This window comes from Rhinopithecus roxellana, chromosome 9 (assembly GCF_007565055.1).
Source record: "Rhinopithecus roxellana isolate Shanxi Qingling chromosome 9, ASM756505v1, whole genome shotgun sequence".
NCBI classification, from domain to species: Eukaryota; Metazoa; Chordata; class Mammalia; order Primates; family Cercopithecidae; genus Rhinopithecus; species Rhinopithecus roxellana.
In genome coordinates, this window is record NC_044557.1 from 129,654,888 (window position 1) to 129,682,884 (window position 27,997).

Genomic DNA, 27,997 nt, shown 5'->3' on the forward strand with positions numbered 1-27,997 from the left:
GCATTTTGCCACTAAAGACAACTATTTATACAGCCAAACCTAGTAAAAGTTCCATTTTTAAAATGCCATGCTAGAAGAAACAAAGTCCTCAGGAAGAGTGCAAGAACAGATTTCTTACATAAGTATTTGAAGAAGAAATTAACAAAGGTGAAATTCTCAGCATTGGAGGATGTGAAAGTGTGAGGGACAGAGGATAGGGAAGGGATATTTATTTGAGGCTAGAGAAATAGACCACTTTAAATGGGCTTAATGACAGGATATCCTTTCCACCAAAACTCTGTTAAGTTATATTTAAATTTTTTAAAGAATGAAAGCATTTTTGAACTGGAATATCACTTTATGGTCTTCTTTACAAATAAGATAACAGCCCAGAGGGGTGATTTTGAACTACTGACTTAGAGCAACAACACAAATACCCTTGTATAAAAACACTTGAGCATGCATTATTTGATACAATCTTCACAATGGTGCTGTTCCCATTTTACTGTTGAGGAAACTGAAGTCCAGAAAAAGTCCAGATAACTCAATAAATTACAAGCTATCAAGGCTGCTCTGGAATATATGCAACCCTAATGTGTTAACTTATAGGTTATGCTGTCCACTATGGTGAAATTTGAATGAATCCATTTTCCATGTTATGTCTGGTAAGTTAGGGAGGATATGCAAATGCACCAAAATTTGCAAGATTCAGCTTCTCTGCAGATGGGTTATTTCCCAAACAGTGAAAGGAAAGAAGTTCCCCTTACTAGAGTCAGTGAGGGTTCCATCACCCATGCAGCCAAGCTTTGGTTGTGGGCAGCCCCTCTCCTTTAGGCCCAAACCTCCTGAAGAAGGTGGCAGCCAAGAGTCCCCAGGCAGGTACCCATCAGAGGCTGCACAGCCTGTCTCTGGCCTCCTCATTGACAAGTGAGACTTATGCTTGGAGAAATGATGCTGTTTCTGAGACCACTCAGGTCTGGAGGGTGTCTGAGGTGGGGTTGGAGGCTTTAGAGAAGACAGTCCTGGCTGGGTTCAGATCCTGACAGTGGTACAGCCTAGCTGGTAGCCCTTCATTTTGATTAACTTCAATCTTTTTATCTATTAACTGGGGACAGTAATATATCCCTAAACAGATCTGGGTAGAAAGATTCACAAACCTAGAAGAAGTCCTGTTCTCTCCACTCTTCCATTTCTCAACCCTGACCCCAGCCTCAAGTTTCTTTTGCTTTGATATCTCTTCCTGGCTTTGCACTGTTTCAATCAGTTGAGCCCAGAGGACGGGACGGGATAGTGAACCAAGTGTGTTAGAGTTCTCCTGTCAGAGAAATGCTGTCCCCTAATGAACATGAAGCACATTGATAAGTATTTCCCTGTGACACATCCCTCAAGAGAGTGGCTAAACAGACCCTTGGGGATTATCAGTGATCATGTGCATTTTGCTGTGTGAACCAGAGATGCTCCACATGCCAGGTTGTGAGAAAAAAAAAAAAAAAAGTTTATTGAGCCTCTGATATGTTCCAGGTACTGTTCTAGACACATGGGACTCTGCAGTGAACAAAAATCAAGCCTCCACCCTCAGGGAACTTACATTCTATTGGTGGCACAGATGATAAGTACATATAAAATGCATCCGGCAGAGTGCCTGGAAGGATGAACAGCTGAGTAAGGAGAATAGCGTTAGGGCAGGTAAACTGTTTCGGAAGAGTTGTCCATCAGGTGACACCTGAGGAGAGGCCTTCGGGAAGGGAGGAGAGAGCCACCTTGATATCTGGGGAAAGAATTCTGGGGAGAGGAAACAGTGGTTGCCAAGGCCTGGAGGTGGGGCTGTGCTTTGTGGATTCAGCAAGAGCAAAGAAGGCCCATAAGGCATTGGAACCTCTGGGAAAAGAAAGTGGGAAGGTGAAGGCAGGGAGGAAGAGAAGCTGTAGTAGAAGGCCTTGTGGGCATGAGAAGGATTTGGGGTTTTATTTTGAATGACATGAGCAGTGTTTAAGCAGAAGCATGGCATGATTTCATTACACTTGAAAATAATCTCTCTGGTCATGGACAGAGAATAAGTTGCAACAAGGCAAAAGATGGGAATAAGGCAGTCAACTAAGAGATGATGCCTGTGTCCAGGTAGGAAGTGAAGGTGGCCAGGCTCAGGGATAGAGGTTGAGGTGGTGAAAGTGGTCAGATTCTAAAGACACTAGAAGTGGAACTACCAGGATTTGTCAATATATTGAATATAAAGGGGAGGAGAAGAGAAGAATCGGTGGATGACACCAAGGATTTTGGCCCAAACAGCCAGAAAAGTGCACTTGCCATTTACTGAGACGGGAAAAAGGAAAACAAGGTGGTGCTGAAGAGATCAGAGCTTCTGCTTAGCACATGTGAAGTTTGAGCTGCCTGTTAGAAATCTAACAGGAGGTGGTGATTCAGTTGTTTGATAAGTAAGTCTACTGTTTACAAGACAGGTTAGGGCCTAAACTTGTGAGTCTTCAACATCTGGAAGCCACTGAAAGCTGTGCGTGTGGATGAGTTAATTAGGACTGTAGGAGCAAACACAGAAGGGGAGTCAAGGACTGAGCCCAGGGCCTTCCCAAACGTGAGCCAACTGGGAAAAGAGGAAGAGCTAGAGAAGGAGATTGGGAAAGAGCACCCAGGGAGTCAGGAGGAGAACTGAGAACAGGGCCTTTCAGAGGCCAAGGAACGTAAGTGTTGCAGAAGGAAGCCATGATCGACTGTGTGTGGCACTGGCAAAAGGCAGAGAAATATGGAAATTGAGACTTGACTATCTGGTTTGACAGAGTGGATGTTGTTGGTGATCTTGACAAAGAGCAACATTAGAGAAAATAGCATGATGGAAGTGGGTTCAAGAGAAAATGGGATAAGAGGAAGTTTAAGCAGTAGGGATTCTCAATTCTTTCAGTGACTTTTCCCGTACACTATAAGGCAACAGAGAAAGAGGGCAGAACCTAGAGGAAGAAGTGGGAGATGCTTTTTAGGCAAGAAATCTATCTAGCTTGTGTGCACATGCGGGTTATCTAGAGTAAAAGGAACGTGGAGTGGAGTCAGTGACAGGGCACTGGAGTCTCATGCCAAAAGGAGGGGTTGGCCTTAGGAATACAGAAGGTCCACCCATCATAACCTGAGGGGAGGCAGACTGCATACAGAGTAGTTACAGGTAGGGAGAGCCTGGCAAGGAGAGTAGAGAGAGCGGTTGCTTCTGTTTTCTCAATGAATGGGAAGCCAGGTTCCTTGGTAATAAGAGAGTAGCAAGCTGTGTCATGGTATTGCTCATGACATTCCTGGTGCCTAATAAATATAGGCAGGGCCAATATTCTACAAGGTCAGGGACCATCATCCTGCTCAGTCACATCCCTGGTGCTGAGCATGTTGCCTGGCATATAGGTGCTCTGTCATACCACAGAATCCAAAGGTAGCGCTTGTTGCCCTGGCCTAGGAATTTGTGATAGCCGCCAGCAAGACCAGCTGCAAAACTGGTGGGCCCCTTGTTCAAAAATAAAGAATTTCAAGACAGCACAGCAGACTACTGAACCAAGTGGCAGGCCCAGCTGAACATAAAGCCCTGTGGGAGTACACAGGCTGCACCTCCAGGAGACTGGCCTTAGCCACAGGTACTTGTTAAATCTGACCAAACCCCAGTGATGCACGAATCACAGTCAGTAGGCCCATGGCAGTGGCCAGAGATAAAACTCCCTGCAGAGACAAACTTTGCTTATTTTCCTCTTTCAGATGTTTGAGACTGAGTCTAAGCAGTAGTCACCATCTTCACAGATTAGCAGAGATGGAGGTTTAAGGATTCTTGTAAGAAAATGAACAGAAAGATTCATCAGAGATATTCAGAAACTTTTAGGAGCAAAATGTTCACTAGCGATATCTCTTAAATGACGATACCACAAATCCCTCTGTAGGAAGAGAAAGGTGCACAATGGTGGGACAGAGGGAACCTCAGCAGTGTTGGAGGTTGCAGCCCATTGTGAGTATGAGGTGGCATTAATGACCATCCAAGAAAAAAAAATTCTCAGAAAAAACAAAATAACATAAGAAAACCTCCCCATTCATTCCCAAAACTGCAACAGTAAAGAGTAGTATGGGTAAATTAGATCCAGTGCAAAGGGAGGATGACCTGTTTTGTAGCTGCTTTAAATTGAGTCGTTTCAAAGATTGTTTTTAAAAACCTACTATATAGAGACCTTTTTAATGGAATTTTTCACTGGGCATGGTGGCTCATGCCTATAATCTCGCACTTCTGGTAGCCCAAGCAGGCAGATCACTTGATCCCAGGAGTTCAAGACCAGCCTGGCAACGTGGTGGAACCTCATCTCTATAAAAATTACAAAAAATTAAAAAATTAGCTGGGCATGGTGGTGCTCACTTGTAGACTCAGCTACATGGGAGGCTAAGGTGGGAGGATCACCTAAGCTCAGGAGGTCGAGGCTGCAGTGAACTGTGATTATGCCACAGTATTGCAGCCTAGGTGACTGAGTGAGACCTTGTCTCCAAAAAAAACAAAGAAAAAAAGGAAAACAAAAAGTTTCCCAACACTGTTCTCCTTTTATCAGAAAAAAAGCAAGTTAGCTGAATGAATGTGTACACATGTATACATTCCGTGTTGTGAGTATTTGGTTTCAATAGCATTGTACTCAGTCACGTGAGAATTCAAACGTGAAGTTTAGGCCACCACTGCAATTGCTTTAGACATTTTAAGAATAAAAGGAATTTTGGTTTTCACTCTGAGGATATCTGACTGTAGAGGCTGAACATTGGCCAGCCCTTCCCTCTAACTGCCTTACAGGAGAGGAGAATGCATTTTATGCAATGTTGTCTAGAAGACTAGAGGTGGGTTTTTTAGAAACATCTGTCAGATTCAGCTATGGGAGGTCACTTTAAGTCAGATAAAATCCAAGTGTTCATTGTAAAGGCCTACGTATCCTTTTTTCATTCACCTTTTCACTTGAATTTCCTGGTTTTCTTACATAACAAACAGCATGGCTTGACAGTGGTAGGGTCTTTGAGTTTTTCTTTTCTCAGAAACTCAGCTTAGCTCATTTTCTGGAGTCACTGGTACGCTTGCCTGCTCAAGTAAGTTGAGTTTGTGTCCCTTAGATTCAGCTGACTATAAAAAGTCTGGTAAACAAGTATGGCCAGGGACCCAGACCTGGGACAGCAGACTTAGTGCCTGCACCTGGCCTTTATGTTAGAGATGAAATCAAAAAATCAGTCACAAGATGTGTATTTCTGGTGCCTGTATCAACCCAAGCAGAATTCATAGCCTGTCGTGCATTTCTGTATGCTGCTATGAAGGCAGATTGGAATGGTTGCAACAGAGACCGTGTAGCCCAGAAAGCCTAAAATATTTACTGTATGACTCTTGACAGGAAAAATTTACTGAGCCTTGCTCTAGAGTATAGGAACTCTCCCCCCCAGCCCCCCCACACAAAGGAGAATTAAATGTTTATAGCGTTGGCAAGTTAGTCTCCATGCCCCATCATACACCTGTGACCTGTACTCACACCGTCCCATGGGTTAGTTTCACTGCCTTTGACTTTCACAGTGCAGCTGGTTTAGAGAAGTTCTGGGTAATTTTGATTACATTTGTTTTTTACCTTGTCCGTCCCTGGAGTAAGGGTCAGTCCCACTCACTTGCTTTAAAGTAATTCAATTCAGCTTCACCAGTGTTTTCCCCCATAGGAAAACTAATTTTAAAATCATAACCAAAAATATGCCCAATGGATGTATATGATTCTTTTGACCAATGTCATCAAATTTGATGCATCTGCTTCCCTATGGGGAATGCCAAGGAGGAACCATAATATCCTTTCCTTTTTAGAATTCAGCCTCTCTACAGTCTGTCTTCCTGATCTGGCCTTGGTATACCTCTGTTAAGATGACTTTTACATATACTTATGTTGGTTTTGCGAGTCTCAAAGTTCAGGGGTGCCTTAGTGTCAGTTGTTTTCTGACATCTACTTTGTGCTCACGTGTACAGTGTGCTTTAAGGCTTCAGTCTTGAACATGATGGTAAATGCATTTAGGGAAGTGATATGTTCTGTTCTTTTTGTGTGAGTCTCCCGTAAGGGCAAATAGAATATGATTATTGATTAACCTGTCTCATGTTCACTAAATTCAGATCATCTTTCTAAGGATTTCATGAAAAGCTCTGCACTTTATGTCGTAAGCTATATTGTCTTAGCAGACAGATTCAGGGTCTTGCCAGAGATCGTAGCTGCCCTGGCCTCAGTCCAATGTCATTGTACATGTGGTGAGAGCTTCCTCTCGGCTAGGAGTTCAATTACTTACTTCTGTTTAGGGAGAGTAGTCTTTCACCTCACTTAGACTTCGATATGAGTGAGGAGGGCCTCCACCCTCCCAAAGCACAGAGAAGGGAGCCTGCAGGAACTGTGTATTCTACTTCCCTCGCAACCACTACTGGCATATGTAGTCCCAGGGGTGTAAAGCTAGATCAGAAATCCCCTACTACCCTTAGAATAAATGTGAACACTTATCCCTAAATCTTCAAGGAGCCGACCAGGCCTTCATGTCGTGCAGCAAGACTCCATAAAAATAAAATACTTCTGTGAAGCAAAGCATAATTTAAGGAAATACCAGGCTGGGAAAAGTATCAGCAGATATGAAAAAAGGGTTAAAACTATTTTGTATAAATCAATAAAGGAATATTTAAAAATTGGCAAAGGATTTGGACTGTTCACAGAGGGAATATAATTTTTAAGCAACTATATACAAGCATCTTTAATATATGCAAATTAAAAATTATGTACTGTTATTCTGTGTATGATAAATAGCAATGACTTTAAAATGATGACAGCCAGTGTGTATATGGTTATGGTTAGACAGACACAATTTAAATTGATACAATCCTTTGAAAGCTATTTGGCAATATGTATAAGAAAACAGCATGTTAAGGGAGGCATGAGAAATAAAACCACATAAGGAATTTGGGCTAGATATAGTAGGCAACAAACACTGATGGGTTTTGAGGGTTGGAGTTTGCCTAAGTTCTTTTATATGGATTAATATGAAGGTAACTAATCTACTTAAGAGAGAGAGACAAAGAACTAATCATTATGAGGCTTTGGTAAGTGTTGTACATCCACAGGTAATAGAATTTTAAAGCTAAGTAATCTAGGCTGTCATCGATTTGATAAACAAGGAGAGTAGGAACCGAGAAAAAATGGAAGTAACTTCCCCAAGGCTCAAGGAGGATGTTACTAGCTCAGGGGAACTAAATGGATTCTTTTGAGTTCCAGTTCTTTGTTTTTCTTTTTAATATTGAAGAATTTATGGGAATCTGTAGTATTTATAAATGTAAAATTTTAATTATCTTATGTGGATTTTAATATTTTATGACAATGTTTAAACATTAACTTTTAAATGAGCTTTTAATTATAGCTATTTCTCATTTGTAAATATTTTTGCTGTCTTGTAGAAATAGATTACCTTTGTAGCTTTAATAGAGTAAATGCTAGACTGAAGAAACATTCTTCCCATCGCCAATTTCTTAATGTTTGTCTTGCACTCTAGGCACTTACTATGTTCTCAGTATGCAAACATGAATACACCACTGTGTTCTGTTTTCCCAGAGTAGGAGTGATGGACATTTGCTCAAAATAATTCCATCAAATTATTTATCCACCACAAATGTAAATAATTGCAAAAATTTTATAATCCTATAATAGAGATGAGTACATAATTACAAAGAAGGTACCAGAAGTTAGAGAATTCACAAGGATTGTTGAGTTTGATCTTCAGAGGCTAATAGGAATTTCTCAGACAAGGGACAGGGTAAGGAGTTGAGAAAAGGCGACAAGGGCCAGGTGCATTGGCTCATGCCTGTAAAAGTGCTTTGGGGGGCTGAGGCAAGAGGACTGCTTGAGGCCAGGAGTTCAAGACCAGCCTGGGCAACATAGCAGGACCCCCATCTCTACAAAGGATTTTTTTAAAAAATTAGCCTGGTGTCACGGCATGTGCCTGTAGTCCTAGTTCCTTGAAAGATATATATTTCAGGTCCCTTGAACCAAGGAATTCAAGGCTGCAGTGAGCTATGGTTGTACCACTACACTTCATCCTCAGTGACAAAGCAAGGTCTTGTCTCTAAAAACTAAAAAGAAGCATGTGAGAAGGCATGAAATAGCATGGCACTTTCAGAGAAATGAGAGAACTAAGTTTGTCTATCTGAAGTGGACTATGAAGAGAGAGTAGAGATAAGGTTGTTGAAGGAGACTTTTTTCAGGTAGCTAACATCATAGAGTGCTAGCAAAATGTGCAGCTGCAAGTACCTTTACATGTATATTAGTTTTACCCCATGTATTCCCATTTTACAAATGAAAAAATTGAGTCATGTAAAGGCTAAGTAACGAGCAAGCAATACTACAAGTAAGTAGTGCAGTCAAGATTCAGAATGTGGCAGCTGAGGGCATAGCTCAGTGCCCTAAAATCTAGACTGTCTTTCCTGTTCCACACTATAAGGCTGGAGCAGAAGAGTCTTACCACTCTCTGTGATGGCAGTGCAGAAAATAGGTGGAAGACAGAGCCTATCAATCCTGGAAATAGTCTGTTGCAAGAATTAAGGCAAGAGACAGTGAGAGCCTGAACTTATAGCAAAAGTATTTAGGAGTAAAAACCACAGAACTGAGTCTTAATTTGATGGAGACACTAAGGAGTTTCTGGATTGGAAAAGTGGATAGTTACTGGTACCATTAATTCAGCTTGTTAATAGGGAGGATTCCTTTTGGTACAAGTTTCATTATGGTATCCATGGAATACTTGGGTAGAGAGGTCTAGAAATAGTGGGATACTCAGGTCAGGAGATCAAAAGGTAAAGCTTTAGAATTTATCAGCTTGGAGGGCATCATTAAATTCCTCCTACAGATATTACCAAGCACTAAGAGCCTGCAGTGAGATAAGAGGGCCATGGAAGAAACTCCAGTGCACTGCTGCTCAAAAGATAGTCCATCAGCTGGCTGCCTGTACACCAACTGTTTATTATTAGTGCAGGAAAACAAACGATTTGCTTCAGAATGTAATTGACCATGTTACTAAGTAATCAACCATGTTACATACTGTTTTCTTCAGCTGACTATATTTTTAATATTAGCAAGACTTTTAGATGAAGGAAACATTGTGTCGATTAATATCCTGATGCAAAATCTGTATCTTGTCCCAGATGAGCACTTCCAATAACAGGATGTAGAGAACACCAATATTCACACTTTGGTCAGAGCACAAGCCCTCCAAAGAGACTGATGAGGGATAGTGTAAAGCAGGAGAAAGAGAAGTCAAGACATTCTGATGTGGACATGATTTAAAGGAGCAAGTGGTCAGCGCAGCTCTGCAGAGGGGTCAAATAAGATTGAACACTAAAAAATAAGTATTGGATTTGGCCATTAGAGGGTCATCAGTAACAGTTTAGGGTTTTACCCCCTGTTCTTTCACTCTTCTGACTTCTTGAATCTGTATTATTGCCATGTAGACCAAATGCCTCTTGACTCTAAATCTAAAGTACTCAGATTCAGTCTTTATTTAACCTGTTTCTTGGGTGATCTGAAGTTATTGATCACTCTCTCCTTCCTGACATATTTTTTCATCTGCCATACATTGACTTTGGTTTTCCTCTTCAAACCTCACCCGTCTTTCTCTGCCCATCCCTTGTACACACACTGCATTTCTTTAACAACACTCATTTCCTTAATTATATATGGTGTCAGTTTCCAATCCTAAACCCAGCCCATATTTCTTTCTGGAGCTTCAGAGCAGTCTAGCAGCCTACTGGGCATCTCTACTTGGATGCCCACAGCCCATTCAAATTCAATATGTTCAAAGCTGGACTGAATCCTCACCTGTATTCTTCCCTGTAATGCCTTCTTCTTCCTAAGTCCCGTACCTTGTATTACAGTCTTCACCCAGTTGTGAAACCACTGACATGGGTATGATGTTTTACTACATCTTTCTTCCTTATCCACTTAGTTATTGATTTTACCTCCTAATGATACTTCAGATCTCCTTATGCCCAGCACCTACATCACCATCCCTCAACCTGGATCACTGAATTATCCTCCTGGCTGGTTTCCCATTCTCAGTCTCCTCTCCAGCACCCTGCTACGTGGAGTGGGAGCCCCCACTCCCTTGTTGAATTCTTTACCTGCCACTCCAGCCTCATCTCTGTGTTCTTCTTCTGTAGACTCAGGTCAGATTGAATTTTTAATTTCATTTCTTAAACATGATATGCACTCTCACACGCGCTTGCTCTTGTTCACTCACTTGCTCTCGTGCTCTCCCTGTCTTTCTCTCTCTCCCGCTTTACCTTCACACATACTTACGCTGCGTCTGACACGGTCATATTCCCTCTTCACTGCTGCATTTGTCTTCTGTCTTCAGGAAGCTTCTGTAAGCCTGCAAATCTGAGTTATGTGGACTTCCTCTGTGTTCTCCTAGCATTCTGCCTTTCCTGTATTGTGACCTTTTCCACATTACTTTGCAATTTCTCATTTTTGTCCACAAGTCAATGCCTTCCTCTGAATTTTAAGCTCCAAGAAGGCAGGAACCATTTCTGTTTGCTACATCATATTTCATGCTTCTGGTACAGAGCCTGCATGGTGTGAACGTGACATCCACTCCACGTTTGTTAAAATCAGTGAATGCCCTCCAAAGTATTTTCACATCCAGTATCTCAGTGGGGGTAAACTTGAACAATTTGGAGAGGATTTTAGCGAAACATGAGCTGTCGGTGGATTAGAAGATTAAATTATTTGAGTATTTGAGTTGTTTTGCACTAGGAGGAGGAAGGAGAAGTTAAGAGTCTGGAAAGCTAGTTAAAATAGTAGAAGCATTTAATTCCACCTCATAGAAAAGGAAGGGATTTTGAAAAATAGCTTGCGTCACTTATCTTCATCTTCCTTCTATGAGTGGAGGCCTGCAAGGTAGGAGTGTGGGTGTATTTTAATATTTAAAGGTGTCAGGTTGTCTGTCTTTTAGGATTTTTTTCCTTTCACCTGGAAAACTTTTAGATAACATGATTTAAAACTGTCATTTTATACTTTGCGGAATGAATTTATTTTCTTTTGGAAGAGGCTTACAAAAGTAACTCATTTCATTATAGCTAGTCTGTGTCCAAAAAAAAGTAATAATAATAAAGATGAAATATATTTTAAAAGATTGAGTTTTTAAAGCAGGTATAGAGTAAACATTAAGGAATGAGCCATCAAGAGGAAGAAATGTAGGCTTACAAAATCTAGGAAAGTTTTACACTGTCGGTAAGTCAAGGAAAAAGGTGTAACATGCTAACTTACATTGCTCGATGTCTTTTAGCTTCTCTTCAAATACGAACTTCCAAAAGCCAGAGAGCTTCCAATTCAAGAGAGATTTTGTAGTAAAGTACTTGAAGTGCAGGTTGAATTAGATAGTGACTGTACCGGTTGTAAAATGAATGCTTTTTATCGAAATACATTGAAGAGATTGATGTGTGTTTTGTCTCAGATGGTGAATATCTGGTTCTGCATGGAGATGTACATTGCAGAATATTTTTTAAAAAGGAAAGCCAAGGCTTTTTCCTCAAAGAACAGCTTTGAATCCACTTGACTGCTTAAAATTCTACTCATTTGGAGCTGCTGATTCTCTTTAAAGCATGGAAGAGAGAGGCTCAGTTTGGAACATCTGCCTCTGTTATAAAAGACTATTAATATAGATTTAGAGAATGATAGCTGACTAGCCGGCATTATATTGTAATGGTTCTGTGAGATGAGTCAGCTTAAAAATGCATCCCAAATAATAAACTAACCCATGGGGTGGAGTCAATTTGGACTTTCTGACTGTAATTAATAAGCTTATAGGTCGTCATGGTGGTTTCTGGGTTTGAGAATCACATGACTAGTTTAGATGAGGAAGTTTACCATCTTGTTTGTTACAGAAGAAGACTCTTGCATGTTTTCTATAAGTAATAGGAATCTATTTAGGTTTTAAGATTAAATAGGAGGTATAGAGCTGTCTCCTGTGATTTACAAACAGAAGTTGATTCTGTCAAAGCCTTTTCCTATCTACATTGACTCAAGGTTTTGGAGAAGCACTTAAGTGTGGAGGTCATCCTGAGACCATGCAGTTTGACACGTGGATGGCCTTCTTGGTAGAATTGAGGCTGATAGTGTGCTGATGAAGGCTACCAGGCCTTCAGTTGTTCTCAGTGGTTTTCTATTTGGTGAAATAGACCAACCTCAACAACATCATAGTGAGAATAATCATTCCTCATCTTAGATGGAAAGATTCCAAATCAAATCTGGTACAGAAATCTGGAAAAGCGTTTGTGGGGTGAGCCAGCTTTTTGGACATCTGGAATTTGGGAAAAGAGGAGATATTCTGATGTATGTTTTGGATAGACGAAAAAGTACTAAATTGGTTCGAGTAAATGGCTTTTTGTTCAGTCTGAACACAGGATAAGCATCTTCCCTAGTTCCACATCCACTGCCAGACTCCTCCTTTGAGCCTTTTGGGGGTTGTTCTTTATTTTGTGGTTTCTATGTAATTATTTCAATGGCTTCTCTGAGTTACCCAGATGAGTACTTTTAATATGCTGCCTGGTTTTGGATGTTTGGTTCAAAGAGAGACTAGGACCGAGGACGAGTCGGTGATGGACAGTGTGTGGAGTATGGGTATTGTCCGTGTATCTGCCCTCCTTTTATCTTGTCACCCGCTGGTTCTCACATAAAATGAGGGAGAAAATGCAGAATGTAAAATTTTCAAAGAAAAATCTACCTGATGACTCAGTTTTCCCTGCCCCAGAGCTGGTTTTTCTTTTCACCTCTTTGCACGCACCAGAAGCCTTTTTGTAGCTGAGAGAGCCGCAGCTGAGGCAAATGTGTTAGCCGCTTGGTATGGCCAGGTGCTGTGATTGGAATGAATGAGAGAAGCGGGGGAAAGGCATGGGGAGCATTCTCTAATCACAGAGAACCACATGGAAGATGCAGGCAACCTTGTACAACCTGTTGCCTCTCGCCTTCAATTAAATTTTAATTGCTCCTGATCACACTTTCTTTCAAAACAAATCTTGTAATCAGATATCGTATAAATTATTTACCAGTGCAAGTAAAAGACGATGTAGGATTTCAGCAGAATGAAATGTGCTTTACTATTGAAACTCCCCTTATGAATTTAAACAAGATTAATCTTGGCACCATGGTGATAGAAATAAAAGATGAAAGTCCTTCCTATATTCCTACAGAGTACAACACAATCCACAGCCCTTCAACACCCATTAAAGATTCAGATTCTGATCGATTGCGTCGAGGTTCAGATGGGAAATCACGTGGACGGGGCCGAAGAAACAATAATCCTTCACCTCCCCCAGATTCTGATCTTGAGGTATGTCATTGCCAACACCCAAGTAAATAGCAAGGTGTCTTAATAGCTAACTGGTAGTTTTACATACCTGCTATGTAAACAGCAGTGGCTAAGGTATCAGATGCTTTTATTACTGCTTTCTTTTTTATGTTAACAATAGATAAAGTAGTATTTTCTCTCTTCTTTATTAACTATAGGTTAAGCAATAATTTGTTTTTTCTTCCCTATGAACTCTATGGCAAAGCATCTGTTTATTTCTCTCTAAAGAAATATAGTAAATTATGCAATTCTACTTGAACAAAATTCTGTTATGCTGCTCTGTCTCATTGCCTTTTTAATTAAGTGTCATACTAGAAATACTTAGTAAAATCCACTTGTTAAAAGGCACAAAAAAATAGAATGGATAAGACCTACTATTTGATAGCACAACAGGGTGACTATAGTCAATAGTAACTTAATTGTACATTTTCAAATAACTAAAAAAGTGTACCTGGATTGTTTTTAACACAAAGGACAAATGCTTGAGGGGATAGAGACCCCATTCTCTGTGATGTGCTTACTTCGCATTGCATGCCTGTGTCAAAACATCTCATGTACCCCGTAATTATAGATACCTACTAAGTATCTACAAAAATAAAAAATACAAACAATAAAATAAAATCCACTTTTTTTTTTTTTTTTGAGACAGAGTCTTGCTTTGTCACCCAGGCTGGAGTGCAGCTGCATGATCTCGGCTCACTGCAACCTCTGCCTCCCAGTTCAAGCTATTCTCCTGCCCCAGCCTCCCGAGTAGCTGGTACTACAGGCACGTGCCACCAAGCCTAGCTAATTTTTGTATTTTTAGTAGACACGGGGTTTCGTCATGTTGGCCAGGATGGTCTCGATCTCCTGACCTCGTGGTCCACCTGCCTCGGCCTCCCAAAGTGCTGGGATTACAGGCACGAGCCACCACACCCAGCCATAAAATCCACTTTGAAATGAAAGGCACACTTGTATATATTGAGAAAGGAAAACCTGGAATGTTCTAAACTGAAATAGTAGTCATCTAATGAGACATATTTTAGTGGAGTTCAAAAGCAGGAGGGATTAAGTAAGAACTTAAAGGGTGGTAGATTTCATAGCCTTCAATCCACTGCAACTAAGTTTCTGCTTTTTGCCAGAGTGAAATCTGATGGTTGGAAAACATGATTATTTTGGCTAAAAAAGTGAAAATTTTCCAGCAGAATCTATGTATATGAATATGTACTGGTGTGAGTGGGAACAGGAAGAAGTAAAACAGGCTTGGGAGGCTTTTTGTGCTACCCCAAAGACCTTTTGGAAATGAATTCCTTCAGATCCCATTTTAAATACTTCAAGAGTATGTCTAAGAGCATGAGTAATGTGTCTGCTTATGTTGTTAAATACCTAAACCCCGAAGACTTAAAAAACCTGGCAAGAACAATGTATATCCCATCCCTTTGATAACAGCTCAATAGGTAACATAAGGTGAATCGATTATGTAAGGTTTTAATCTTTGGGTGCAATTTTAATACTTGGCTTGCTAAGAGGAAAACATAAGATTCATTATTTTAGTACTTCTCAATGAACAGAGATCAGAGGTAATGAAAAGATAAATGATATTTGATCAGTTGCTCATCTCTATCTCAAGTTATAAACAGACTAGTTATAACTCATTTTTTTTCATTTATTCAGAGCTGAGACTGAAATTCTATTACAGAATTAGAAAAGACATAGCTTATTATCTCTTTCGTATATTTATATTGACATTATAAATGTAATTATCCTCTTGTACCTCATCTGAAGTTAATATCTGGAGAAAAGTTAGGAGATACTCTTTGAAACAGTTGTGTTTTTTTTTTTTTAGAAACAATAAATTCAGATTTTTCATTCATCTTCCATTTCAAGATGACTTTTTCATGTTGCAGTTAACTGAATAACAGCTTTCTCAGCCAAGGCAAAGACACATTGATTTGGTTCTTCCTTTGTAGAGAGTGTTCATCTGGGACTTGGATGAGACAATCATTGTTTTCCACTCCTTGCTTACTGGGTCCTACGCCAACAGATATGGGAGGGTGAGTACCAAGAGGCATCAGTTTTTAATTTCTTTAGAGTAAATATACCTCTAATTTGTTTATTGTCCAAATGAATGTAATTTAACTTTAAGTAACAAATTTAAAATATAAATGGAAAATAACTATATAGTCAAATATATATGTAAGGTAACAAATATGTAAATAAGCCAAAGAAGAGATTATTTTTAGGTCTTTGGCAATAAGATACACTTTATACAATTAAAGTCATGCTTCTTCAGACCCCAGTGAATAAAAGTGATTAAATATTATCCTAGGATGAAACATTAAAATACATAAGTGATGTAGAAAGATGTTTTCTGTTCTCTTTTTTACTTTTCCTGTCTTTTTATTCCCTAACATTTAGTGGAGCAAATATTTCACTTTCTGTTGTCCTCAGTGATTAGCAGCTTTGGTATTTTATCTTCAAAGCAACTGCCACAAATGTCTCTATATGTCCTTTGCTACTTGGGTTAAATTTATTTGAATGGTATGTAAGATTGATTCTCTGAAAGGCAGTAGGGCCAATATGCCCATGTTAGAGTTGTACAGTACTTATATTGGTGTTATAGATAAAGAATAATATTATAGACCACTTTCTGTGAGTAGAACTTTGGTTTCCATGTTGTACATTTGGGTATCCCAAAAGTTAGGAATTTCTTTTCTGGCATATTGACTGATTTCATAAGTTTTTTTCCAGGCAAAAATGTTATTTAAAGTAGCTATAGGTAATTTCTCAAGTTATTCTGCTAATATTTCATTTCTCTTGTTTTAATCAGTTAAAGAAATAATAAGTCTTAGTTTTTTTAAGTTATTTGGAGCACTAGAGACTGAATTCTTATTATGTCTCAGTGACTCTAGCAGTTTATCACAATTAAGTGTTAGAATTAATACCATTAAAATGTGCATACTGTTATTACACATTTGACCACGTAGTTGTTCTTTCAACAAATACTTATTTTAACAAATAGACACTGAGTATCTGCTATGGATATACAGTCTGGGGAATTTAGCTTCACAGCCTAGGTTTCCTTTTCATCATCTTAAAGGTACACCTAATCAAAAATAGGCTCGAGCAATAATATCCCACCATTTTACTTTCTGTTCCGAGATAAGATGTCGGTAAAACACAACATGTCCCGTCTTATTGTTCGGCAAATTCTCCATGAGAAGACAACAAAAATGCAGATTATAAAATATAAGGCTATAGAATCAGTCAGCCAAATAGTCTCTACTGCGTGATTAGCACATAGTAGGAATTCAAGAAACATTAGCTCTGCTTTTTCTTGTATTATTTCTTCTGTCAATACTATCACTGTTCCTATTTCTAGAAAAACTACTTAAAAACTAAAGATTAATATCTGAAATATTAACATGTAGTTAGTGGGCAGAACCTTGAAGATCTCCTTAACTGAGCCATTATAAAACCCCTACAGCTGTCTGCTAAGGAGAACACTGGTGTATGTAACTCACACAAGAGTGTTGAAAAGAGTAGGCACTTAGAAAACGAACATTTGAAAACCACCCAGAAACTCTCAAATCTTTAAAAGCTCTCACTAAGGGCCAAATTGATACAAAAGAGAGTTATCTAAGAGTGTTCTATTAGCCAATGAAAGAGGCCAGCTTAGAGTTAAGGAGTTAGGCATCCCATGACCTACTGACCTCTCAGTCTTTGGCCATAAATTATTGGCTTGCACATGGAATTTACACTTAACCTAGAAATACCTGGCTTCATGCAATTTCTCATTCATGTCTAGACCAAACACTCTCTAAATAATGTATTACAAATACCATGAGTTTAATTTTTTAACGTGTCATGGAACTTTGAGGTTTCATCAAATAGTAGTTAATTTTTTTGTTTGTTTAGCTTAGTTTTCCCATTCTAGGTCATGTGATAAAAAGGTTTATCTCATATAATTTCCAAAAGCCAAATTTATATATTCTCCAAAGTGCAGACTATTTGAGTTTCTTAAATATAAGCTTATTCTTCATTGATAAGTTTATGGGGCTGAGGAAGAACTTCAGAAAGCCAGGTTTCTGAGGAAGGTCTTCCTGCGTGTGACTTTGGGTCTGAATTCTGAATGGCCTGAAGTTACTGTGCGGTCATCAGGAGAAAGGGTGTTTCTCAGAAACTTCTTCAGCAGAAGAAACAGGAAGTGCAGAGGCAAGAAAGGCTTTGCTGTTTGATGGACAGAGGCCGGTGGGACCACGCTTAGTGGTGGAGATGGAGAGTCAATGAGATGTGGTCAGGGATGAAGGCAGGTTCCAAAGGGCCTCCCAGCCGCACACGGTCAACAGGGCTAATGCCGTGGGAAGTCATCGGGGGACCACAACGGAGGATATGAGAATATCTGATTTACATTTTTTAGACTGCTTTAGCTAAGTGTTAAGAATTAATGGTAGGAGAAGAAAAATGGGAGTCCAGATAGGAGGTGATAGCAGTGATCTGATGCACCAGCAGTAGAGAGGGAAAGAATTTATTGGACTCTGGATTACATTGCAGGTAGAGAACTGTATTTAAAAATGATTTGGATTGATTGGACTGGTGGGTAGTAAACAAGACAGAGAAGTGAAAGATGATTCCTGCATTTTTGTCCTGGGCAACTGAGAAAATAGTCATATATTTGTTGAAATCGTATATTTGTTGAAATAGTGAAGAATTCAATTTGGAGGGAAAAGGGAAAGTTCAGTGTTGGACAAGTTTGAGATGCTTATTATAGAGAACTGCTTGGACCAGGCAAGGAAACCACTGGAAGGTGAACCCAGGGCACTTGGGGGACTAGTCAGTACAGGAAATGGCAGATTCACAGTCAACATTGCATAGATTAGGATTAGAGGCTCCCCGGAGTCTCTTAGTTTGATTTCTTCCTAAACATTTTTTGAGCACCTTCCTTGTATTGAACACTTGTGGTCAGCCTGTTCTCTCATTGCCTGGAGGTGTCTTTTCCTGGCTGGGTGACTTTTGAAGGTGCATGGTTTAGGATGTTGAATTATAGCTGGAAGCATGCAAGGAAATCTACTTAATGCTCTCCTCATTAGAAATCATTAGAGTTGAGAAGAATTGGCTCTCAAATCTGATCATCAAGCTTTGTAAAAATGTGGTTCAACAAGGATTCTTCCAAACAGTAATAATAACCAAGCTGATCAGAATGTCTTGAATTCCTTTTGTTTCCCCCAGGGCACTGAGGAGAAAAGTCTTAAGGGAGTTCAGTGACAAGACTTCTTTTTAGGAGCACAGATTTGGTGGTGTTCCTGGGCATTGTCGAGGGAGCATGTGGCTGAGCCTTACTCTACACGTATATAAAGAATGAATACCTGACAATGTGATCGCTGTTCCGTTTCTTAGGGAACCAGACACTTGAGAAGTAGCTTAGTCACAGTAGCTTAGGCAACTCAATGAGTAAGCCATTCAGTAAGAGGACACAGGATCTGGTTGATATAATGCAAAATTAGGGCATGTTACAGCAATGTGTACAAAAAAAAAGTTTGAGAATGTCCCACCTTCCATGTAATCCTAGCTGTGGGAAGAAGGCATGTTGGGTGTTATAAGAAAGTCTTGTTTTATAACAAAGGTGATAGGGACAAAGAAAGGGTGCTGGATACAGTACAGCCATGGCTGAGGAAAACAAATAACATGTCAGGAAATTGAAGAGCCTGTGAGTGCTATGTAAATTAGGATGTTTTAAATAGTGTCTGTCCTAGCTGTTTTTGTTTAATGCATTTTTTTAAAGTTGCTTTAAAACTAATAACAAATTCCAGAATTTCATTGAAGAAAACTAGTCTTGGGTTATTTTTCATTGAATGGTCTCCTTATAAGAAACAATGTAATTCAATTATTGTTATCAAAGTATATACCCAAAACTTATATTTCAAATCAAAATTGTGCTGATGTCTCAGGCATGATCCCCCTCCTGTGGGAGGATTACCCAAGATATCTACACCCAGTGGCTTGATTGTTTCAACACTATCGTTTTATCATTGTTTAACGCCTGTGTCTCATAGTGATTTGGGCTAGAATGGATCTTAGAAATATGGGCGTTCACTTTTCATTTTCAACAAAAACCAAAACATGAACACTTAGATAGCGTAAAGCTTAACATGTTTAATCACAGACTCTATTAAGAACATTCTATATGCCCGACATTCATTCAATTCAACATTAATGCTCCGAAGGTGCTGTTATCAAGCCTGTTTTATAGATGAGAAAATTGAAACTTGGGAGAGGTTAGAAACCCAATGTAAAAATTACTCAGCAGCATGTCTAGCATAAAAAAAGTTCAATAAATACCAGTTATATTTGAATGTAGGTGAAATTGCTCTGTCAAAAAAAAAAACTTCCTGCCTAGTGGCCAGTGAGTAAAATGGTGGCAGTGTCCTCAAATTTATGAATTACAAGTGTACGCTATGCCTAACAGTGTGATAGAAAGAGGATCAGATTTGAATTCAAGTAGATCTAGACTCAAATCCGAGCTCTGACTTTTCACCTCTTTGACCTTAGGCAAATTATTGATTCTTACTGGGCCTCAATTTTCTTATCCATAAAGCCAGCTACTTGACTTGTGGAATTGTTTTAAAAATTAAATTGTATCATGAATTTGGCCCGGCATGGTGGTTTATGTGTGTAATCCTAGCACTTTGGGAGGCTGAGGCGGGTAGATCACTTGAGCTCAGGAGTTCAAGACAAGCCTGGACAACATGGCGAGAGTCTATCTCTACAAAAAAAATACAAAAATTAGCTGGGTGTGGTGGCATGTGCCTGTAGTCCCAGCTACTTAGGAGGGCTGAGGTAGGAGGATCGCTTTAGCCTGGGAGGTCAAGGCTGCAGTGAACTGTGATTGCACTACCGCATTCCAGCCTGGGTGACAAGAGTAAGATCCTGTCTCAAAAAAAAAAAAAAAAAAAAAAAAAAATTAAATTGCTCATAAATGTAAAAGTCCACGCACAGAGTTGTATTAATGGCAACAACTGATAGTTAGAAAAGCATGTGTCACCTAACGAACTTGTAGTTGTTCTCTTGAGTATTTGTTTTATAACTTACTAGGTTTCTAAGAGGATCTCACTTGTCATAGTGAGTTTAGATAAACAGGGTTCCTTGTGGGTGTGTTTCTGTGATCACTCAGTATCTTGAGGAAAGAAAAACTGAAAGCAGTTTATATTGCCCATTTCATCAGAACAGTCCAGTTCGCCAGTAGAGATTGTTGTTCCTACTCTGCTTTAGCGGACAACACTGAACTCCAAGCTCTTTTGGTGGAGGATATTCTTCCATGTTGGTTGATGCAGAAGCTAAACTCTTAGCATGGCACCAAAGCAGCCGGACACCAGTGTCCTCACTGAGTTGCTGAAGATCTGGTTACTTAACCAGGATAATCTCCCTTTTGGAACCTCCAGACCAAGGGTTGGCAAACATTTTTTGTAAAGCAACAGATAGTAAATATTTTAGGCTTCATGGGCCATATGCTTGCCGTAACTACACAGTTCTGCCTTAGTAGTGCAAAAGCAACCATAGACAGTGTCTAAATGAATAAATGTGGCTGCGTTCCAATGAAACTTGATTTAATGCTCCCAAATTTGAATTTTATATACTGTTCGTGTCTTATGAAATGTTTTTCTTTTGGTTTTAAAAACTCTAGACTGAGGATTGACAGACAATACCCCATAGGTCAAATCTGGTTTATGGTCTGCTTCTGTCGGGCCTTTAAGAATATTGTTTAAGTTTTTAAAGTGTAATTAAAAACAATAAAAACACAAGGAAGAATGTGTGTCAGAGATGATATGGCCTGCAAAGCCGGAAATACTCCCTGTCCCTTTACAAAGAAAGGCTGTCCGCCTGCCTCTGCTCTATGTGATGCTCTGGGCTTTGCTTTTGTTCATTTTCCTCCTGCCTTCCAGGACAATTCAATGACAGCAACACTGTGAGTAGACTGTGAACTCAATGCAGGCAGTGCATATATGCACCTGGGGCCCCAAGGAAACACAGACCCTCACGTGAATTCATTAGGGTAGGTGAAATAGCTGTTACAAACAGGTCTAAAATATAATGGCACAAACACAATAGAAATCTGTCTCTTGTTTAAGAGCGGGGATATTCCAGGTTGCTTGGTTTGGGCATGGTTTGGTGGTACAAATAATAGTAGTGCCATTTTCATCATGCAGCTTTTGAAGCTCCTGGGATCATTAGCATTCATTCCCTGGTGGAGGGAGGGGGGAAAGGCAGGGGCAGTGTGAATGGGAGGCTTTGTAAGCTAAGCTGAGACAGGCACACACCTCTGCCTATGCCATTGACCTCAGTCACATGACCCAGTGCAGGGGAGGCTGGGTGATGCAGCCTTCTGTGTGCCCAGAAGGAAACAGAGAATGGGTTTTGGTGAGCAGGTAGCACTCACGGCCCAGTTCTCAACTATTTGACCAATGGGTGAAACCCGAAGCATGCTTTCAACCCACCTTGCAGCTCTAGTCACACTGACAGAGCCAAGCCCCAGGCTATGTGAGTGGTGGCTCTGGCGTGATGATGGCCAATCTAATCCCAAAGGACAGAGCCCTGATTTTATTTCCTTCCTTGTGTATCAATGCCAAGTTAGATAAAAAGGATGAAATAATGTGTGTGTCCATATATAAAACCTCTGGATGCTGTAGAGTGACATAGAATCTAAACTCTCAAAACAAACAGAGGCACATTTTTTCAAATGCCAGCTAAATAGGCATCTTCATCTCTCTTCTTTGGCCATATCTTGAAGATTTCTCTTTTTTCCTTTAACAGCCAGCCCCTTCTGCCTCGTTACCAGTAATATACAGCTGCAATGGACATTCTTGCTGTTTAATTGAACACAGCCTTGTTGTTCTTGTACATGAATATAAAAGGGAATGCAGTGAGTGAACAGGAATCATCACAGCTCCTTAACCACTGCAGTGGCCTGCCAACCTCCAACTTTGGACCTCCCTTGCTCTATGACCTGGGAAAAAGCACCCTATAAAATGGGAGCAATTACAGGGCGGTTAGGGGAACAACATGAACCACCTAGAAAAATGCTCATAAGTACTTCATGAACAAGAGCTATCATTTATTGCTTACTTTGGAGGTTTAGGGGAGGAAGCAGGAAATCATGCAGACTTTGTTGTTCCAGGTAGCAAAGAGGGAGTGGGAAACAGAGAATTCCAAGTGGCAGAAATCATAAACAAAAAGGGTAAATAGTGATAAAGTATACTTAGGGGATTAGACTTGGAGAAGAAGAGTACCAGAAAATGTATTGAATTAGTAATAAAAAGACTGCACCCTTATTCAACTTTTGTGGTTTACACTGCTCTCTCACACTTATTATCCAATGAGCTCCTTCTTTTTGCCAATAAGAAAAGGGTAGCTCAGAAAAATTATTTGTCCAAAAGGTATACACATCAACTGCCAACACCAGTCTTCTAATTGGTCCAGGCTTAGAGAGAACACTGAGTGACAGGGTTTCGTTCTGTGGGCGTGGGAATGCCATGAATTAGGGACATGGTGGAAGGATATGATGGCAATGGAGGGACATGCTGGAAGTGTGCATTTGGAAGACCAATTTAATAGCAAGGAAAATTATTGTGCAGTCCTCTGATATAAAATAATAAAGGCCCAAAAAGTGGCTGGAACACTCTGTAGAAAGGAGGGAGGTAGGAGAGTGGTTACAAATGAAATCCTGATAGGTCTTTCAACTGGATTTAGCTGTTTAGCCTTTCCCTTGGCACCACATGGGTCCCTTGGTGTTGAAGCCAATTTGGCCGGGTCCATCCTGACTATTCTTCTTCCTCCCTCTTTGTACCACTTCTTGGCAGTTGGCACATGTTTGAGATTCACTGGGTTTTCTCTACAGTCAAAGTTAATCTTTGGAATGGTGAAGTTCTTTCTCTTATTCTATACTTGAGTATCATTTTCATGGTGTTGAAAGGGAGTCTCTCAAGTAAGGAGAAAATTAACACAATCAAGTGTCACGTTTCTAATCAGTAAAATTGACCTGATTAGCCCCACCACAAGTTTGAGGGTTTTGGTTTTTTTTTTTTTCCACATCATTCAGGCAGTAGTTTAACCATGATTTATTTTTTATGTGTATACTATCTCTCTTGGTAATCCATATTATTTCTTAATTGGCAAGAGAATCACATCCAGCTCCCCAAATCTGATATTTCATATCTAAGCAGCCCAGTGATAGGGCCTTAAACCTTGAAGAAAGTGAGTATTTTATTGATGATATTGTTCCCTTTAAACAGGAGAAAACACAATAATGGAACCTTTGGGTCTCATAAGTTGTATAGATCATTTGGATAACATTTCTGGTTATGTGTTTATATGTTGTTGTTTTTTTATTTTTTTAAAAAAACAATGTTTCAGCATAGTTTTTCCTTTCAAGATAGGAGGCTAATTTGCAAAGCTTAACCTTAATCCTTTCCCGGTGAGCAGCCAGCATGGGGTCTTAAAAATAAACCACTCATGTATTCAGAGTGCCCATTCCTGTTTTTCAGCTTATTTTCCCCAAAAAACAAAAGATCGTGGGTGGGGAGAATTTTTAAATGACATTCAGGTCCTGTTTGTGGCTGTAATATTAGCATTCTAAGTAAGGAATTGTTTAAGGTGCCCTGAATGGGTATTTTTCTTTCATTTGATTTATACTGCCCAAAGAGTTGTCCTTGATTTGAGCATACTTAACAAGATTTTCACATGGACCAACAAATCTCATAAACCTGCTCACACTGTTAGCAACACACTTCACTGGGCCCCCACAACTCCCAGTAATTGCTTGCCAGGGAGGCTTAGCTGCCCATGTAGGATTAGTTCAGAGAGAGGTTAGGAACCTTATTTTCTTTTATTCCAGAAATTAAAAATGTAGGTAGCATATCCTGAGGAAGTAGTCATGCTTTCTAAAATAGTTGCACTGTCTTCTGGGAGCTCCTAGCTCAAGATTAATTATTTAAATAGCACTTTTTTAAAAGATAATATATTCTTTGTGATTCAAAGTAGAATAGCAATTGCTAGGAGTTTGTGTGGAGTATGATCTCATGGATATAAGTGAGTACATATTCAGAGAGGAGTGATACAAAAGACATACATCATGTATTTAATGTACTTATAAATTGAAAATAATAGACAATAATTAAAAGGCAAAATAATTCCCTTTCCTTTTTATTTTTAGTAAGAACACCATAAGTACTTTGTAGAGACCAAGTCAGAACGCTGAAGCTACTTAAAATTGGAACAATGACTTAGCCATTAAAATAGTTCTTAAATGTTGACTTAAAGCATTTAAATTAGACAATTTATATTATGTGCTTGCTTGCTTTGTTTTACTGTTAAATTTTTGCTTTTCAATTTAGAAAAATAGCTTGGCCCAAGAAAATAGAGCTAAATGTGCAAGGGTGCATAAATAAAAACTAGAGCTACATTAAAAATTGGAACAATTTTTCTTTTGGTGCTTTACTGGTATATCTAGCAATAAAGAGAATCTGCTTCCTCATTAATATTTGATGCTATTTTTAGTGGTTCTTATAATAAAACTAAAGTGACTTGTTAGACAACATAAGATCTAATGTAATATTTGTCACTTGTGGCATTATTAAATGAACGAAAATCTTGGGAAGTATCTTTTAAACCTAGTTATGTAAAAGGGAGAGATACTTTCACGGTTAGAAAATGGTTACCTTTAATGTTCCTAGAGAAAGGAGAAGAGCTATTTTGTTTTTATACTCAGAAATATATTCTGGATCCATCCTAAAAGCCCCAAAAGAGATAAACAACAGGTTTTCCTTCAACTTTCTGTTTTGAGTCTCAAAAGACCGTGAACTCTGTGAACTGAAAGTAAATAATAACGGGTCAAGAAGATCATTCTGTGAGGGGTTGGTGTTTGCCACTAAAAATAGACTACATTGTCATTTGAAGCCAGGAAGTGAGAAGTAGTTCATTTTTCTTGCCTCTTTCCGATCGTTTTAGTTCAATGAATAACTCTATACCTTTCTCCAGCAGGCTGAATTGTGGGACTTTCATGAGTCTTACGTGTTTCTTTCATGCATTTTGCCAGAATACTGTGCTTAAATGGTGCAGGGCCAGTAGAGAGCTCCAGGAATGGGAACTCATTGAATTGGTAAATGACAGCAAGAGAAGTTAGGACAGATACCAGTGTGTCCACAGGTGACTCTTGGTGCTCTTTGGCATCTGTGTAATAATGTGACATGAACTGTGGTGGGCAGACATCTCTAGGCCGCTGTGCAGGAGAGGGAAACTTGATTGTAGAAAGTCCTCAGTGGTACCAAAAGAATGTGATAAGACTCTGGCTTGGTTGGCCATAGACAAGAGTTCAGGGGTTTTTTTTGTTATAGGGAGAAAGCTGCTGAATTTATAGGAAAAATAATGTGTGCTTATACAATACTATCAGTAAAATAGTGCCTGACTGCTTTACATTTTTCTTTAAAAAGCACTATAAACTCCACATTCCAGTCCTTTTCTCAAGCACTCTGAATGGGGTCACTAAGAAACTTTGTGACACAATTGGCTTCAGCTATCCAGTTGGTCAAATTAGATTTTACCTCTTCTGCCTTCCTCAATGTTTGTAAACTGCCTCATGAACATGACTACATCATAAAACATTTAACTTTCTGAAGAGGTCAAAAGAATTGAGGATAAATACATATCCCCTTCAAAACAGTTTTCACAGTGCTTAGGTACAAGATAGTTAAGATCCAATACCATGTACAAACACTAGAATTAGCCGTGCAAATGTGACTGTAATAGTTCTCCACATAAATGGGCAGCAAAATAAAATGAGCAGCATAAATTTTAACGTGGTCACTAGAATAAAGCAAAATGGCATGTGAGAATGTACTCCCTGTCCCTCCTTCCTGGCGACCTAGAAAAATTCCTGATGGTTTCTGTAGTGGGTAAGATCCCCTGCTAATACCATGTGATCTCCATGTTAGGACTACCCAAAGTGTAAGACTCCATCAAAAGAATTTGTGAGAAGTATCAGATGGTACTCAGAACCTTAGCCTTCTAGCAGAGATGAGTTTCACTGTGGGTAAATGATCATTAAAAACATCCATGAAGGTAATTCAGAAAATTGTACCACCAAATGGCACCCTTCTCAAGTTGCATACACAAAACCTCCAGGGTTATATGGACTCCAGTACCCAGAACACATGCCTGGCTGCACACCCCTCTCCTGCCTGAGACACCATTTGTTTCCTGGCCTGACACTAATGAGTCATTCAGAAAGTCATTCTCTTATGATTTATAGAATACATACACAGTAACGTAGTAGGTGCCTAGCCAAAATTTCTGCCTTCAGGGAGCTTATAAATTAATAGAGGAGGCTGTTGGTAGGGGATGAATGAGTCTTCAACAATAGTCTGTCATTAGGGTAAAACTATTCTAAACTAATGCCACTCTAAATCCACTAAGGGTAAAACTGCAGAATCTCTAAAGAAATAACAGTGCTAAGAAGGCAACAAGTCTCTCTATTATTCATAACAGCCATTCCCTAGTAGCTACATCATTTAACTAGCAAGAAATAGCCAGTAATAGGATGTCAGATGGTAACACTAGCATTGTGAATCAGAAAAAAAAAAAAAAAATCAGGATCCACAGGAGCCATACAACCAAAAAATAAATGCCGGGGGCCTTAAATGAAATGTTTCTAGGGTTACTGCTCTTCTTAAATTACACTGGGATTTCTCCTTTGCAGCTGATCAACATTGCAATTCAACACCGCTATTCCTAAATGTATGAGATGATCTTGTGGTTTCAAAAATGGAGGAGTTCCTCTGGGTTCCTAGAAAAGAACATCCCATATGGTAAAAATGAATAGAGTGAATAGAGGCCACGCATCATCTGACATACATTCTTGTGTGTATTCCAAATACTTACTTATATCTGGGTACAGATTATCCAAGTAGGCCCTCGCACCTTCTTTTCAATAAAAGGTGGTATGCTGAGGAACTTTGGCAGACTTTTGCATTATGGCCTTTAAAATGTTTTTGGCATTTTAAAAGATGGCTTGCATGTGTTTTAAATTTTCAGGATAAATATTTTTAATCCATAGTTTCACTACCAAAAACAGCCAATCTTGTCTTAGTGAATATTTGTATATATTTTTTTAACTTTTCATTATAGAAATTTGCAAACATAGAAAAGTAGATAGAATAGTATGTATAACGAAACCCAAGGTAACCACTCCAGCTTTAACAAATATTAAGTCCTAGCCAATCTTGTTTTATCTGTATCTTTATCATATCCCTCTGTTTCCTGGTTCTTTCCAAGGATGATTTTTCTAAACAAATCCCAGATATCACATTACTTAATTTGTATAGAGTTAAGTATATATTTAGGAAATCACTAAAATAATTGTTTAGAATAGAAATAATAAATGGTATTCAGCACCTTAGCCATGTAGTGAAATTAAAAATAATTTTGTAATATCATTAAATGTTTAACCAATAGTTATATTTAAAATTATTGTTTATTTTATTTTATTTTATTTTATTTTTTTGAGATGGAGTTTAGCTCTTGTTGCCCAGGCTGGAGTGCAATGGTGTGATCTCAGCTCACTGCAACCTCTATCTCCCAGATTCAGGCGATTCTCCTG

At 39.2% G+C, this 27,997-nt stretch overlaps 1 protein-coding gene across 1 annotated transcript in view; it reads left to right on the forward strand.

The window, feature by feature from the left end:
• Positions 1-27,997, forward strand: part of EYA1 (EYA transcriptional coactivator and phosphatase 1) — a 159,072-nt gene that overhangs the window by 70,927 nt on the left and 60,148 nt on the right. Inside the window, exons 9-10 of the mRNA XM_010360872.2 lie at positions 13,214-13,353; positions 15,321-15,404. Coding sequence (XP_010359174.1) covers positions 13,214-13,353; positions 15,321-15,404 — 224 coding nt within the window. The remainder of the gene's footprint in view (positions 1-13,213; positions 13,354-15,320; positions 15,405-27,997) is intronic.